The 15,599-nt window shown below is 31.3% G+C and overlaps 2 protein-coding genes across 3 annotated transcripts; one reads left to right on the top strand and one right to left on the bottom strand.

The window, feature by feature from the left end:
• On the top strand, positions 560–6,072 carry LOC109350865 (cellulose synthase-like protein H1). Of its 2 annotated transcripts, none has more exons than XM_019592174.1 (9): positions 560–857; positions 1,775–2,105; positions 2,524–2,643; positions 2,746–2,862; positions 3,083–3,295; positions 3,415–3,553; positions 3,921–4,108; positions 4,313–4,666; positions 5,405–6,072. In XM_019592174.1, the coding sequence occupies exons 1-9, from the start codon at positions 598–600 to the stop codon at positions 5,933–5,935; spliced, it is 2,253 nt and encodes a 750-aa protein (XP_019447719.1). In that variant the 5' UTR covers positions 560–597; the 3' UTR covers positions 5,936–6,072. The 2 variants fall into 2 exon arrangements, with proteins under 2 accessions (XP_019447719.1, XP_019447720.1); XM_019592175.1 differs by lacking the exon at positions 560–857 and adding an exon at positions 1,473–1,587.
• LOC109350867 (axial regulator YABBY 5-like) lies at positions 7,874–13,375 on the bottom strand. The gene is made up of 6 exons (XM_019592179.1): positions 13,178–13,375; positions 11,034–11,153; positions 10,601–10,730; positions 10,240–10,288; positions 9,908–9,983; positions 7,874–8,319 (listed from the first exon to the last, which is right to left on the bottom strand). Exons 1-6 carry the CDS (start codon positions 13,241–13,243, stop codon positions 8,218–8,220), a joined length of 543 nt encoding a protein of 180 aa, XP_019447724.1. The 5' UTR covers positions 13,244–13,375; the 3' UTR covers positions 7,874–8,217.

Raw genomic sequence — 15,599 nt, 5'->3', positions numbered from 1 at the left:
ATTAAAATTCAAAAACACAACAGATGTAAAATAAAATAAAATAAAAAGAGTAATATAATAATTTAAATTAAAAAATAACTTATTTAACCAAGTGACTTTATTAATATAATAAAAAATAGTAAATACACATTTTGGTTCCTAAAATTTTCCCTTATAACACAATGTTAGTCTAGTGGTATTAGACCATATTAAATGTTTTAGATCCTTAGATCTTAGATCGATGATTTGATTTCTGAGAGTAATATTTATTGAGAGAATACCACAAACTTCGAAATGGATTATAAAGATATCTACCAAAAAAGATTGAAAAATCCAAATAATCATCAAAATACAAAATGTGACTGAAATTAATCTTTTTTTAATATCAAATTAGTCCATAAATATATACTAAAATAATTAATTTAATTCACATTTGATTTTCTGATCCAATTTCAGTTTTTCCAATTTCTCAGGAACTTATCCATAAAAGTTCGAAAATAAAAATAGGTATTTACTCTAAAAAAAACTGATTGAATAGTGAATGTATTTGTTTTCCCTTTAAAATGAACCTCCCTCGTTACCATGAATCTGCATTCGATGCTGTGAATGAATTGCTGAATGGCCAATGAAACCACCCTTGTTCCTCTCTACGAAAAAATATGGCAAAAACACACTTTTTCAAGAGTTATGGATTCCTTAATCTTGATCTTACTTGTTATACTCATTGGTTATCGTGTTTCTTCATATAATATCAACACTTTCCCTTGGTTTATTGCATTGTTATGTGAGTTATGGTTCACTTTCACTTGGTTTGTTACCATTAGCACAAAATGGACTCCTTCTTATACCAAAACTTACATTAATCGTCTTTTGCTTAGGTATATCTTCATACTACTTTCTTGCATGCATTTCATTATTACTTTATAATAATAATTCATTGTTTATCAATGTTTTTTCTGTTTTATTTATGTTTGTTTATCTATACTATATGATGCTACATTCCTGCATTAAATCTTCTACATTTGCTTATTTGTACACTACCAATAACGGTGTTGGTATAGTGGTGTAAGACTTATTAGATCACAGGATGACCAAAAGGTTTCGATTCCTGTAAGCGATAGTTGTTGGGAGGGACAAACACGCACCTTGAAAGGGATTGGTTCCTGGGAATACCCTTGGTAGTACAAAAAAAAAGATTCTTATGTACACTCCTCAAGTAAGAGAAATCTCTATCATTTTAGGTGCATTTTTTTATGGCATAGTAGATTTGTTCATCTAGAGGTTTGGTTGTTCTTATTGTCAAATGCTTGTTTTTTTGTTTGAAGTATGGTGATTTGGAGGAAGTTTTATGTTGGTTGTCGATTGCCTAACAGAACCTTCTTCATATTTTATCCGGGTTTAGGATTGACTATGTATCGCATCTAGCGCAGTTCAGTTGGCTATCGATGAACATAATGATATTGTTCAATCTATGTAGTCGACCCCACCTAGTGAGATAAAGGCTTGATCATTGTTTGTTTATTTATAAAACGCTTGAAATACCTAATTTTTGGTTCTAGGAAGTTCAGTTGCTTCTGTTAAGTACTGATGTGGTTGATAGAACATGTGGTGACTGGTAAGAACAAAAAAACTAAAGGAGGTTAGTGGTAGGGACTAATGTCACTAATTTCAATCATTTTCGGATAATGTAAAACCAAATTTGTATTTTAGGAGGAGGATGAACAAATGCAACACATTTAATTCTTTCTTAATTATTATTGTTGGGCTTATGCATACATTTATTTCCAACATTCAGGGTACCTGAACCTGAACTTCCACTATTGGACATATTTGTGACAACAGCAGACCCAGTGCTTGAACCACCAATCATCACAATCAACACAGTATTGTCTCTATTGTCACTTGATTACCCAACTAACAAGCTAGCTTGCTATGTTTCCGATGATGGATGCTCCCCTATTACCTTCTATGCCCTTGTTCAAGCCTCCATTTTTGCTAAGATTTGGATACCTTTCTGTAAGAAGTACAATGTTCAAGTTAGAGCACCCTTTAGATACTTCTCGGATGAAGACACTGCCAACAACAGTGACTTACCTGAATTTAAACAAGATTGGTTAAGGATGAAGGTAACTCATACCTAATATCTTGCAACTATTTACTTAGGTAGTCTATGGTTCAGGTTATTTTGCACATCTCACTCAGGATATGTGACTTATTCATGTTTGATAGAAGATTGGAAAAACATGTGTTGATAAATTAGATTGTACAAACATTAATGGGTATTTGAAGGAGAAAATTTGGATTGTCACATGTTTTTACTGATAATTGAGATTGTGAATAGGCTATATTGAGATTTTTAGTGGTGTCACCTTTTTTATATATAGTAGTGTCAGCCTTTACTCACTAGTCTATTTTTTATATATCCCGAGAATGATTTACTCATAGTCATTAATTTGGTGCAACCTCTCAAATCTCAGTATTCTTTCTGCCAATGTAACACAGGTTAAATTTTAGCTAGAGTGTTTGTGTTTTCATAATTTGCAGGAAGAGTATGAGCAACTTAGCAGTAAAGTTCAAAATGCAGCTCAAAATTCAATTCCATTAGTGGGAGAATTTGCAGCCTTCTCAAAAACACAGTTGAGAAATCATCCAACTATAATTAAGGTGAATCGAGTATTACTGTTATTACTGTTATTATTGTAAGCAATCACATTCCATATTTATAAAAAAAATGACTAAAAGAAATATTGTATGTCTTGTTGATAGGTAATATGGGAGAATAATGAAGGTGTTTCAAATGTGGTGCCTCACTTAATCTATATATCTCGAGAGAAGAGGCCGCAACATTCACATCATTACAAAGCCGGTGCCATGAATGTATTAGTAAGTTTGTTTTCTTTTAAATTCCTATGTGGCCACAATGTGATTGTTGAGACTATCAGAATAGTCAGTAACATTACGATCTCAGTTAGATTGTGGAAACACAATTTAATACTCCTATTATAACATATCATAAAAACCAAATCTCACATGATAAAAAAATAATACATTTCTCCTTTTGACCCAAAATTTCTCATGATTTGTAATGTTGAATTATGATCAGACAAGAGTCTCTGCATTGATGACAAATGCACCCTTTATGTTGAACGTTGATTGTGACATGTATGTGAGCAATCCTAAGGTGGTACTACATGCCCTATGCATTTTGTTGGATTCAAAGGGAGAAAAGGAAGTTGCTTTTGCTCAATGTCCTCAGCGATTCTATGATGCATTAAAGGATGATCCTTTTGGAAATCAGCTAGTAGCTTTGCCTTTGGTATGTAAAACCAAACACTAGATCAAAACCTTCCACAAAAGCTAATAAAGCTTTAATATGAACAATGAGAAAGAAGTAGTAGTAACCAAATCACACTTTTCTTGTTTTATATAATGCAGTACATAGGAGGTGGATTTGCTGGACTACAGGGGATCATATATGCAGGAACAAATTGCTTTCACAGAAGAAAAGTTATTTATGGCGTTTCTCCTGATCATGGCATTCAAAGTAGAAACAAGGATCATTGTTTGACCAATGGTACTTATATAAGATTCACTACATGCTCAAGCATTGTTTTAAATTAATTGCCCCTCCCCTGAAAATTAAGTTTGGTCTGGTGTGATTGCATCACAATAATTTATAACCACGCCACAATAATGCAGTGATGAGGTTGTGACAGTAACCACAAAATTGTGGATACTGCAGTCACATCAGGTGACATGGTTTGTTATTGGAAACATGGTTCAAAATCTCCTAAGATGAGTACAATTATTAAGGAAAAATATCTTACTATATATAGTAGAATCAATCTCTATTAAGACGACAAGAGTCAAGCCTTAAAGTGGGCACAATTCCTATTATTTAGCCTAATTAACAAATATAAAACTTAGTCTTGTGCATGCAGAAACATTATCAGAAAAGGTAATTATACAAAAATTTGGAGCTTCGAAGGTGCTTGGTGAATCAACTGCTCATACTTTAGAAGGAAAGACGTTCACTCCCAATGATAACCATTGCAAATCTCTTGATCTTGAGGCAGCAAGTGAAGTTGCTAGTTGTGAATATGAATACTGCACAGCTTGGGGTAAACAGGTAGACAATTGAATCAGTAATTTTCAAATTAAAGCTACAAGTACAAATTGGCATCTAGCACAATATTTTTATTTTTCAAGCATAATACAAAGTTTATTATGCTATTATATTCCATGTATTCTTTAATTTATTACGTTCTATACTTTGTTCTTTACTTTATTACATTCTATACTAATTATCTTTGTGTTTGGTGAATATTATTAGGTGGGGTGGATATATGGATCAACATCAGAGGATGTACTTACCGGGCTGAAATTTCACACAAAGGGTTGGAGATCTGAACTTTGTACAACAGATCCAATTGCTTTTAGAGGCTGCACACCTCAAGATAACATAGGTCAAATGTCCCAACATAAGAGATGGGCCTCAGGGTTGCTAGATATCTTCCTTAGCAAGCATTGTCCAATTTTTGGTACTCTATTTGGCGAGCTTCAATTGAGAGAGTGTTTTGCATATATTTGGATCACTAATTGGGCCTTAAGATCTATCCCTGAAATATGCTATGCTCTTCTCCCTGCTTATTGCATCATTACCAACTCCAGTTTCTTGCCTAATAAGGTTAGCACAAAACACATTGTATAGAACTGTTGTTGGACATTTTTAACATCACATAACTGGTCCAGATTTTCATATTAATATAGTGCTAACTGCTAAGGAAAATATTCATGTAAGACTCTTTTCCTCAAACCTCTTTTTACACATAGTTGTAACCATTTGTCAAAGGACTTCTTCTTTGGGAGTAATAATCGTCAGATAATCAATGGTTATACATAATGCGTAAAGAGAGGTGCCAGGAAAAAAGTTTGCATCAAGGATCTCAATTCAAATCGTGAATCGCCAAGCTAATTTTTGAATAGCGAGTGAGTCCTACATCCTATCTAATCGTAAGATTCAGATATACAACGAACAAAAGCTCAAAATCTGTTATATAAATGATGTGCAATGCTCAATGTAATGATTTGATGAGAACAAATGAAAGAGAAGTTAAAAATAAAATAATAATGAATGTATCAGGATGCGGAATTGCACCATTCATAGTCATTTTTGATTCATCACATGATACGAATCTTTGATTCATCACATGATATGAATCTTTGATTCATCACATGATATGAATCATTGATTCAACACATGATACGAATCGTTGGCTTGTAGGATCATATTGAATCATGAGATTTGAATTGTAAATCTTAAGATTCTAAAGTTATGGTTTGAATATCTCTATTCTCTTATAAGTTTCCTCTCAATCTTAGTGCACATTTTTCATTGCTTCAATTGTGTTTGATGGTCCTGCAGGAACCTGGTTTATGGATCCCTGCTACACTATTTGTGCTCTACAACATATCTACTCTAACAGAGCAATTGAAATCAGGGTTGTCAATCAAAACATGGTGGAACAACCAGAGGATGGGAAGAATAACAACCATGAACTCATGTTTTTTTGGATTGTTGACTATCCTACTTAAGCATTTGAGGATATCTGAAGCAGTCTTTGAAATAACAAAGAAAGAGCAACCCTCTTCTAGTGAGGGTTCTGATGAAAATGTTGGTAGGTTCACTTTCAATGAATCTCCAATTTTTCTACCTGGCACAACTATTTTGCTTGTTCAACTCACAGCATTGTGTATCAACTTGTTAAGATGGCAACCACAAAAAGGGGTAGGGGAAGTGTTATGCAGTACATATGTGATTTTGTGCTACTTTCCATTTTTAAAAGGGCTATTCAGGAAAGGAAAGTATGGGATTCCTTTATCTACAATATGCAAATCAATGGTGCTCACTTTCCTATTTGTTCATTTTTGTAGTAGAAGTAACATTACTGGTTGATGATCATATTCAATTGGTCATCTTAAATGTATTCTGATACCTCAGTTTCTTTGCATTTTGTTTGCATTAACAAAGTTATTGAGACATGAAGGAATCTTAACTAAATTTTGGTTCCTAGTCCCCTTATTGTGTTTGAAGTTGGGATGGTTCTAGGCTTATGGCAATCAAGCTAATAGCTAATATAAGGGGAGGGAAATGGACTTTAATACCTTATAAATGTTTAAATGTGAAAATATTACTATAAAAAGGTTCTATTTTTACAAATTGAGGTCTAGAAGCAAGTTGTTTATTATAGTTTTTTAACCATGTAAATAGAATCCCTATTCTAAAGAAAGTTGATCATATGAATTAGTATTTCTTCAGTTGTAGTTTATATTCCCATTTTGTTCTTTTCATAAAGAATGTGAAGGAAGATTTTGAATTCATGGATGGATAGTTGAAACTTCTGTAGTTTAATCTATCAATGATGGTTTCAGATCTCAGTATTTTGATTTTCCATTTCCTTTTGTAGTAACTAGAATGTGGCATGTATGTAATTCAGGATTGTAAGAATTGGTGTCTTGGAAAAGAAAACCTGGTTAAACCAGTTTCAGTATTTTCTTGCAAAAAGTTTTCTTTACTGTTTAAAATGACAAGGGCTACAAACTTCTCTATGCCAAATATTTAACTCAACGATAATCAAGATGTTGTTCTAGTGATATAAGACTTCGTTAGATTCTTAGGATGATCAAAAGGTCAATGATTCGATTCCTAGGAGCGATATTTGTTGGAAGGAATAACCACACATCCTGAAAAAATTAGTTCATTACCCAAAAGGGTGGTGAAGAATACCCTTGATAGTACAAAAAAAAACTTTCAACTGAATTTATAGGGACTTAGACTTGAGACCACTGATTCATAAGCTAATCTACACGTTTGTTTTTTTTATGTATTTTTAAATAGGTTATATAGATGAGATAGAAAAAATGAATGAGACATGCATATAAATATATATACTATATTATATACGGTATTCAAAGTTTGATATTCAAATATTAATATGAGATCAGATCTCTTATTTTTATTCTGCTGTCTAAAAAGGAAGAGACATGAAAATGATATATGCAAGAAAAACAATGTACAAATATCTATCGGAAAAGGATCCAACAGTAACATCTCAGATATGAAAAGTACTATTCAGGTGGTCCTACTAGGGTTGTCCATTTGTGCTTCATTGGTTAATCATCTCAAAAGAATAAATCAGATGCAATAATACTTTGATATGCAAGATAAATATATAGAATATTGTTCCATTCCAATTTCAGGACACGTCATTCACGATCGACTAAATCTGTGTAGGTAATGGCTACTCGTTGATCCAGCTCATGTATACATCTATCATGTCTGGATGGTCGGCCTAGTCAGATAAAAGGATAACAATGACATGACAAAACTTATTTAGTAAGGTATGAGATCACATACCTTTGCTAAAGGACGGTCACGCTATATGAATAGGATTGACAGGCCACCTAAACGTCACAAGCCTATATTATAGAGTTGAATATATTGTCTGGACCCTATACTACCATCTGCCATGCAGCAAGGACGTACTTAGTATACGATTACGACAATTGGGGTAGTAACAAAATGATTCATTCTAGATAAAGTAATGTATCAATCACGGTATGAGGATGTCAAAGATGCCCGATATAGATAAAACAATTCATGCTTGTCTGGGATAGCCCTGACAAGACAATTTACCATGCAAACAATATATACTAAAAATATTCTATGTCCAATTCCTCTATTTTATAGAGGAGACTTCTCATAAAGAAGTTAACATCTAATACTCTATTGTACTTCATCTTATTATTCTCCGTATACATTTCTCATATACTAACTTATTCCTCTATCTATCTTTTTGGTACCCACTCAAAACACTTCTAGACCATATCTTACTCCACATCAAAAAACAAATATTATCAACTTATATTTAGAAAAGGCACATTAACATTATTATTACAAGAGAAGGAAATTGTAATGTTTACATACATATAAGTGCTCAAGCTCAGCATAAGAACAATAATTAATACAATCACAAGAATGGCAATCATTTCATAACAAGTAGAAAAGGGAAATACATATACTATATTAAACATGAGTTATAGACTGAGGCAAGTTTCCCATCCAGTTACATAGATATATGATTGGGAAATTTGATGAACCTTATTATTATAAACTGATTTTAGGTCAACCACAGAAAAAAAACCAGCTGATATACTCTTAGGCTTCACTTCACCCCTTCAGTAAAATCCATTCGACTTGGTAGTTCCTTCACCTGGCAGATTTGTTTGCTTGTTGGCATCAAGCTTTAACCCATAGTTAATGTGAGGAAAATGAGCCCACTGCATATGAATCCATATAAAGAGTTTAACATCTATACATTTTACTGTAAAAAAAACATATATAGTTACAATTCATTTGTATTACATCTGTTTAAAAGTCAATAATATCTAATATATGAATGGTGGGCGATGTACTAACAATACGAGAAATACATACATTATCGGTCCATATATATTAAATCACTCACATAACATTATATATAATAGGGTACCAACTGCCAAAGAATGCTATATATCATACTAGTGCAAGTACAATATGTAGGAAGCAGAAGTTTATATCATATATAGCCAAGACTCGTGAAGGAGCAAGAGTGTGTATATATAATATAATATAATATAAGCACAAGTTTGGTAGATAATAATGCTCTTTTGTACAAAATTAACAGGCATGAATAAGAAATTTTTTTGACTATAATTCATATCACACTTTTCATTTACTTCCCTTGTTATAAATATTGTGCAACATATGTTACAGTGTATAGTATCTGATTGAAGGTAACTTAGGTAAGCATAAAATGGAATTGCATGTACCAAACTAGGGCAAATAACTTTGGCACAGAACTTTTTGTTATTATTTATTTATTTTATAAATATTTTTCTGAGTATAAGTAAAGGGTACTCAAAACCCATTTACATAATAGTTGTACAAATAACTTCTAATTAAGAAGAATTTGAAAAACACATCATCTATTACATACACCAAACATAGCCTTAGACTCTTCCTTTCTCCTATATGCCTCAATTGCAATTCAATTTCCAAAATTATGACAATGAAGATTATTAATGTCTTCTTCAGGTAATATCTCTTACTTTTTTAATCTTATATGATATAGTCTCTTTAATTAATAATGTGATTGTTAATTTACAAATTTTATTTGAAGTTTGGGATTTTTTTAAGCCTGTGATGATGAGGAAAAATGGATTGTTCATCTCCCAATTACTAAAGTTCCATGATATTGTTTCACTCCTGCTGTAAATTTTCATATAAACACTTCAAATTTTTAGTTGCTATATTTTCCTCATATTTGCTGCAGATTATAATCAGGCCCTTATTAATTTGTTTTGATATTGCTTTGATTTTTTCAATCATGATTGCTAGAATTCAGAAAATATGAATCTGTAATTTTATTCCTTAGATCTTATTTAAATGGCTAAAGTTTTAAAAAAATGTGTGCAACTTTGTAGGTGTTGAAATATATAACAATTATCAAACATTTTTCAAACTCCACTACTCAAAAGTTAGATTTATTCCTGTTATCTTTATTTGTAATTTCTTTTTTAACATGCATGTTGTATATTTTCTTATAGAATAGAAAACCCTATGATGTGAAGCATTTGAATGATATAATCAAATGCCCTTTATACCCTGAAAGAAAGCGCTGTAGTTGGTTTAATTGGTAAAGTCTCTACAATAATTGAAGGGATATTTGGTTTCTACCTACACTGAGTTCATATAAACGACAAAGTTATCACTTATTGAGTGATCAACACACAAGTTGGGAGAGAAAATAGATATAGAACTTTCATGCGTTAAAAAGCCAGAATTCACATGCAGAAAAAAACAAATAGCAATAAAGCTTAAACTCACGTTTTTGGCTGCTGTGCTAAAAGCTTCTCTGTGGCTTATATCTGGATTACTAGCCTTAATTCTTTGGATTTCTTCTCTGCAATCACAAAGTGGTAATTAACAAAATTGTTAACTAATTGTTTTAGTTGCACGAGATCACGAGAATAAAGCAGATAAGATATCTTCTCCAGACACTCAAATCATATACCATGTATCTTATTTAATCATTTTTTATAAAAATATTTCTAAAACTAAACAAAATAATATACATATCACACTTTTATTAGCCGGAGTGCAAAAAATATCTCCCAATTTTAACAATAATAGTGCAAACTGAGAATTAAGTTACTTACTTGATGAACCGATTATATGCAGAAGGAACACGTTGTTTCTTCTCAGGAGCTGTTACAATCATGAGATTCTTCTTCAGTTTGCAACATATTTACTTATAACAATGTTGTCATAAACCTATTTAACCGATCCAATTCAAATTGGCAAGCTAAGATTTGGTTTTTAGAATATAATTAATTCAATCCAAACCAAATTAATATAAATGGTATTGTTTATATTAACTAACAAGCTTTTTAAATAGTTGGTAGAAACTAGAATGTCAATAGTGAGAAGTGTAACTTAGAGAAGATTATGAAATAAACTAATATAAAAGATTAAAAGTCATAAGCTGTAATAGATAAGTGCTTATAGTAAGTGACTCACGACGAATTGGAGGAATTCTATGTTGGTGATCTATAGGCTGAAATGCTGCAAATTTGTTGCATTTTGAAGATGATGATGATCCCATTTCCTTGCTGCTTAGTTCTTCAAAGCTTAAATGTTGTTTCTGTGCCTTAATTAACAAACATATATGTATATATATAGTAGATCAATTCAATAACAGAAGAGTCACAAATATGCAGACTCATGTTTAGTTAGTGTCCAAGAAGAAATTATTACATCAATCATCATAAATTTATGAGTTTTAAATAACTTGTATAAATTGTAACACATTTATTGGTCTAACACCATGTAGTAATTTTCTGGACAATGGAAGAAAAGGGTCAAAATTGAAATGAAAAGAATTAACTATCAAAGATATATATATCCATAAGTTGATATATAAAAAGAATGTGAAATATATATATATATATACCTGAGGGTGTTGAGGAGGAAATGTTTGAAGAGATGGTGGCATGTTAACTGATAGCAAATTAGCACAATGCCCACATCTAACTGTCACTATGCTCAGCAAACTGCTACATGGAACACTAACCTGCCAATACCCATTTTCTGAATTAATACAAATTCATATGTGAAGACAAATTATTATAAAAACCAATAAATCCTTAAACTTCATATATATATATATATATATATATATATATATATATATATCATTCTCATAGCCAAATATGTATGTTTTAAATTAATTATATTGTCAAAATAAAAATAAGAAATAGTTATGTAGGAGAAGAAACAAGGTTGAAGAAAGAGGTTGAAGATAAAGACAGATGAGGTTGAGAGAGAGGTAAGTGCAGTGATAATCTTTTCTTTCATTATGAGAGAATACTACTTTTATGGTATGTGTATTGTCCGGCTACAATCACTGGATCATAATCAATAATAACATGTTAACTTAGATATTACATCATCATTTCACCATAAACTTGTTCCAAACTCAAAACAAATATATCTAACCAAGTTTCTAAAATCTAAATTACAATATTGCAATCGGGGAGGCTCCAACCACCTTGGAGTTCTATTGTTACCAGAGTACGAGAAGAATGGAAAGGCATAAGTGAGACACTACATCTTGAACTAAAATCTTAAGGCATTAGTTTTGTGAGTCTTTTATACTTATAAATTCTTTTATTCCTTCCCGTATATCTGATGTGGGACTTCACACGTGAATACAGTCTATTCCCACAAATATGCACATCATATTGTGGGTTTAACCGTTTTAGCAACCATAATTTTAATATGCAATCTTAAATAATCTTATAGCAGCAAGAGAAGGTGACATGGCTAGCACTGTCATAATGTCTCTTTGCACTTGGTGCTTATGAGTTATGACTATTTACCTGACACTGCAAGGTAAAGATGATAAAAGATAGAAATTGTAGCAGAAGCTCATAAGCAAAGAGAAATCAAAAGAGTGAGAGAGAGAATTGAAAATGACATGACTGGAACTGAAACCATAAAGGACCATGAAACACCGTTAACCACTTACTGCTACTAACAAAAAAAGATGATACAACAGGCCATGAATAAAGAAAACTGATCACTCTTCATCATGAATGAGATTAAATTTTATTGCTCTTTCTGCAGATTTTAGCTAGATCTACTGCATTTGAAGGAGAAATAAAGAAAATATTGCTTTCTCAGAAGAAGTAATTTCAACAGAAACATTATGATGAAGAAAGAAGAGAGCATATATAGCATTTTCTGGTGCAGATCAATGACACTAGTTGTTGTAGAAAAAAGAGAGAAGGACACTGTGTATCAGAATTAAAGAGAGAAACATGTCTGAATTTGTGAAAAAAACTTGATCATAAAAAAGACCATTCACTGCCATATTTCATCATGAACAGATACACCCACCATTGCCTTCAAAGAATTAATATATTTGTATATTTAATATTTTTATTTGATTTGTGTTAATTAGCACACAAATACACAAAGTAAAACATGAAATACTAAATTAAATTAGTAATCACAGGAGAAATTAAAGGGCTCCATATATTCAAGAAGAACCCTAATATTTTAAATAGCTCTATACCTAGTCATTGCACTCAATTCTCTTCTGGGTATGCATTTTGTTATAAACATGTCTTGGAATTGCTTCATTAATAGTCACAAAGTTCCTTTGTTACCTCTCAAATTACGACATGGTTTACTTTCTCAGTTAAAGATCGAGAATAATATTGTTGTTACTTGTTATTAGGGTATATATCTTGTGCTTTGAAGTTACTTTTCTTCTTCTATTTCTCTTGCTGCATATATCACTTACCTCAAACCAAAATATCACAGTAGCTGAACTTTGTTAGGGTAATAGAATCCATGGAGGAAAACCCAGTTCCACTTTCTCATAAAATATAAGATAAGAGAGTGAAGTTGTTGATCTAAAAGTACATTCCATTCAACAAAATCACTTCAATGAAAAAACCCTTCATATGTATAATCTCAATATAAGGAATATAGAAAGAGTTGCCAAATTAGGTGATGAAAGACATGGTATAATACCAAACTTAGAAGGAAAGAAAAAAAGAGAAACAAGAGAAGAATTGAGAACTGTACCGCTAGAGTAGTGTTGCAGAAGTTGCAGTGAACATAACAAACACGTTCGGTTCCCATCATGTCCATTGATAATTTTTTTTTATTTTACTTTTTGTGTGTTTAGAAAGATCTATAGGTAGATCACTTGAAGAAAAAAAGAGAATTCCTTAGAGTGATGAATAGGCCATAGATCAAGGATTTAGAGAATTGAATGAGAAAGATGAATTATATATATTAAAGGTGAAAATAACTTTTTCTTATTTAGATATATTTATTACGAGTCAGACTCCGGACACGGAAATGCTGTTAAAAACAAAGCAAAAAGTAATGTATAATTACAATTAAATCATTCTATTTATACTTGTAATGATAGATTTGTCTTTAACATTACGAGTAAAATGAGGATTATCCTCTCTAGTACGGGAGACGATATGTGCTCGTTTATTATAAGAGAGAAGAAATGTGTACAAGAATCTTAATGGTGAAGATGGGACTACTCTGGTCGGGGAAATAATAAGTGAAGTAGTGAAGTGGGGTTAATGGCCTTTTTGATTTGTGATATGTTTGAAATGATAGATTATAGGATAAACTCAAGTGTGAAGAATGCATGTAGTAATATACTTAGACAGAAAGAGTTGGGTGAAAAGAGTTTGGATGTGTTATGATTGAGAAAATGAGTGGGTAGGAGTGGGGTATACATCTGATGTCTCATAAATTGTGTAACATATGTATTATTAGATATGATTGATTAGAAAAATAATTAATTATTAATTTTTTAATTTCAAAATATTTTTTCAACCAATCACAAACTTGTGGTACATGCAGTGATACAATTTATGAGACAATACATGTTTTCGGGTGGGAGTGCCCCATACCGTACTGGCTTACTAGCTGTAGTGAATGAGATGGAAGAGTGATACATTAATGCTTGGAATGTTAAGAGGATGAATGGTATACTATGCATGGTAAGGTAATGTTTTGTGTATTATTTGGTATGTCATATTGCTATATATCAAAAGTACACAATTTGGTCTTATTTATAAACCAAACCACAACTAAATTTTAGATCATGCAAACTAGTTGATACAAGCAGATACACAATTATGCAAACTAGGGCAGTGTCTTGAAATGGTAAGGTAATGTTTATGCAAATGATCATTGAACACATAAAGTAATGTGAATTTTAGTGTATAAAGGTTGGACTTCATAAATTGGACATGTCTTGAAACTTAGATAGTGTGATTTTATGACAAGCTTTAGAATAGATGCATTTGAAGTTAGACTTTTTTATGATATATATGAGTGGAACCAAGTTCATAATTCTTAGCAGATGTGTTAAACAATATTCTTTTCTTTGGAATTTTTAATTGACTTAGACGAGTAACTACATGTTCGATTTCTTACATAATTAAAAATAGAGAAGTTATTACTTTTAGATGATTTAATATTTTCATGCTTATTGATTGCTTTGGAACTTATGATATCTTAATATTCTTCTCTTTCTAATGATGACAAATAATTATTTTGATTTTATTCAACATCAAGGTAATTAATATAATTTTATACATATTATTACTAGAGGATAATTAGATTTATATCAAACCATATTATTATACCAGTGAATAAGCATAAGAATTATGAAATCAAACTAGACAGTTTTGATAACAATTTAGAGAAGTTAGAAAATTCTTTATCTAACAAAAACTTAGACAAGTCTACAAATTTCTTGTCTGATAAAACTTAGAATTCCCACATTTTAATAAGCATTCTCTTCCCTGTTGATAAAACATATAAATATATTTTCCTTTTCTTTCCCCTTTTCAGAATTTCAATATTGTTCTTTAAAAAGCAGTTATTTCTGAAGTTTCATGGGAGATAATAAAAAGAGGTTGAATTGAATTAAAAAACCATTTTTTAAAAATTACCATTAAAGTAACTGTACATATATCTTCAACAATAGATAGCCTTCAATTACCATTTAGAACTTGAAGTCTAGGTTGAGTTGCAGCCATTTAAGGAGTTTGAATTCTTAGTTGAAAAAATCCAAAGTTGATTTTTTTTACTTTCTTCCAGTCATATACTCTTATTCATCTGTTAGTAACTATCTCATATTCCCTGAACTTTACTTGAACCAATTCTTACTATGTGATTTTTGTGCTGTTATTGGACATTCTATGTCATATATAGCTTACCACATTCCAAGTAGATATATGTGAATGTCTATGATAATCTCTGATGCATGTTATATGTTGCGGTGCAATTCATTTTATAAGTGGAATTTCAGCATATTCAATAATCAGAGTCGTCCACTTTTTTTAATCCCATTTAGTAGTTATATTGTGACTAGTAACTTATCTTAAAATGTTCCACCAATTTGGTTTAATGGTGTAAGACTCCAATATATCCTTAGGTATCGTACTAGGTTAAAGGTCGAATATTTGAT

The sequence above is a fragment of the Lupinus angustifolius genome, chromosome LG06, assembly GCF_001865875.1.
Source record: "Lupinus angustifolius cultivar Tanjil chromosome LG06, LupAngTanjil_v1.0, whole genome shotgun sequence".
NCBI classification, from domain to species: domain Eukaryota; kingdom Viridiplantae; phylum Streptophyta; class Magnoliopsida; order Fabales; family Fabaceae; genus Lupinus; species Lupinus angustifolius.
This window is presented reverse-complemented; position numbering and strand designations above follow the sequence as displayed.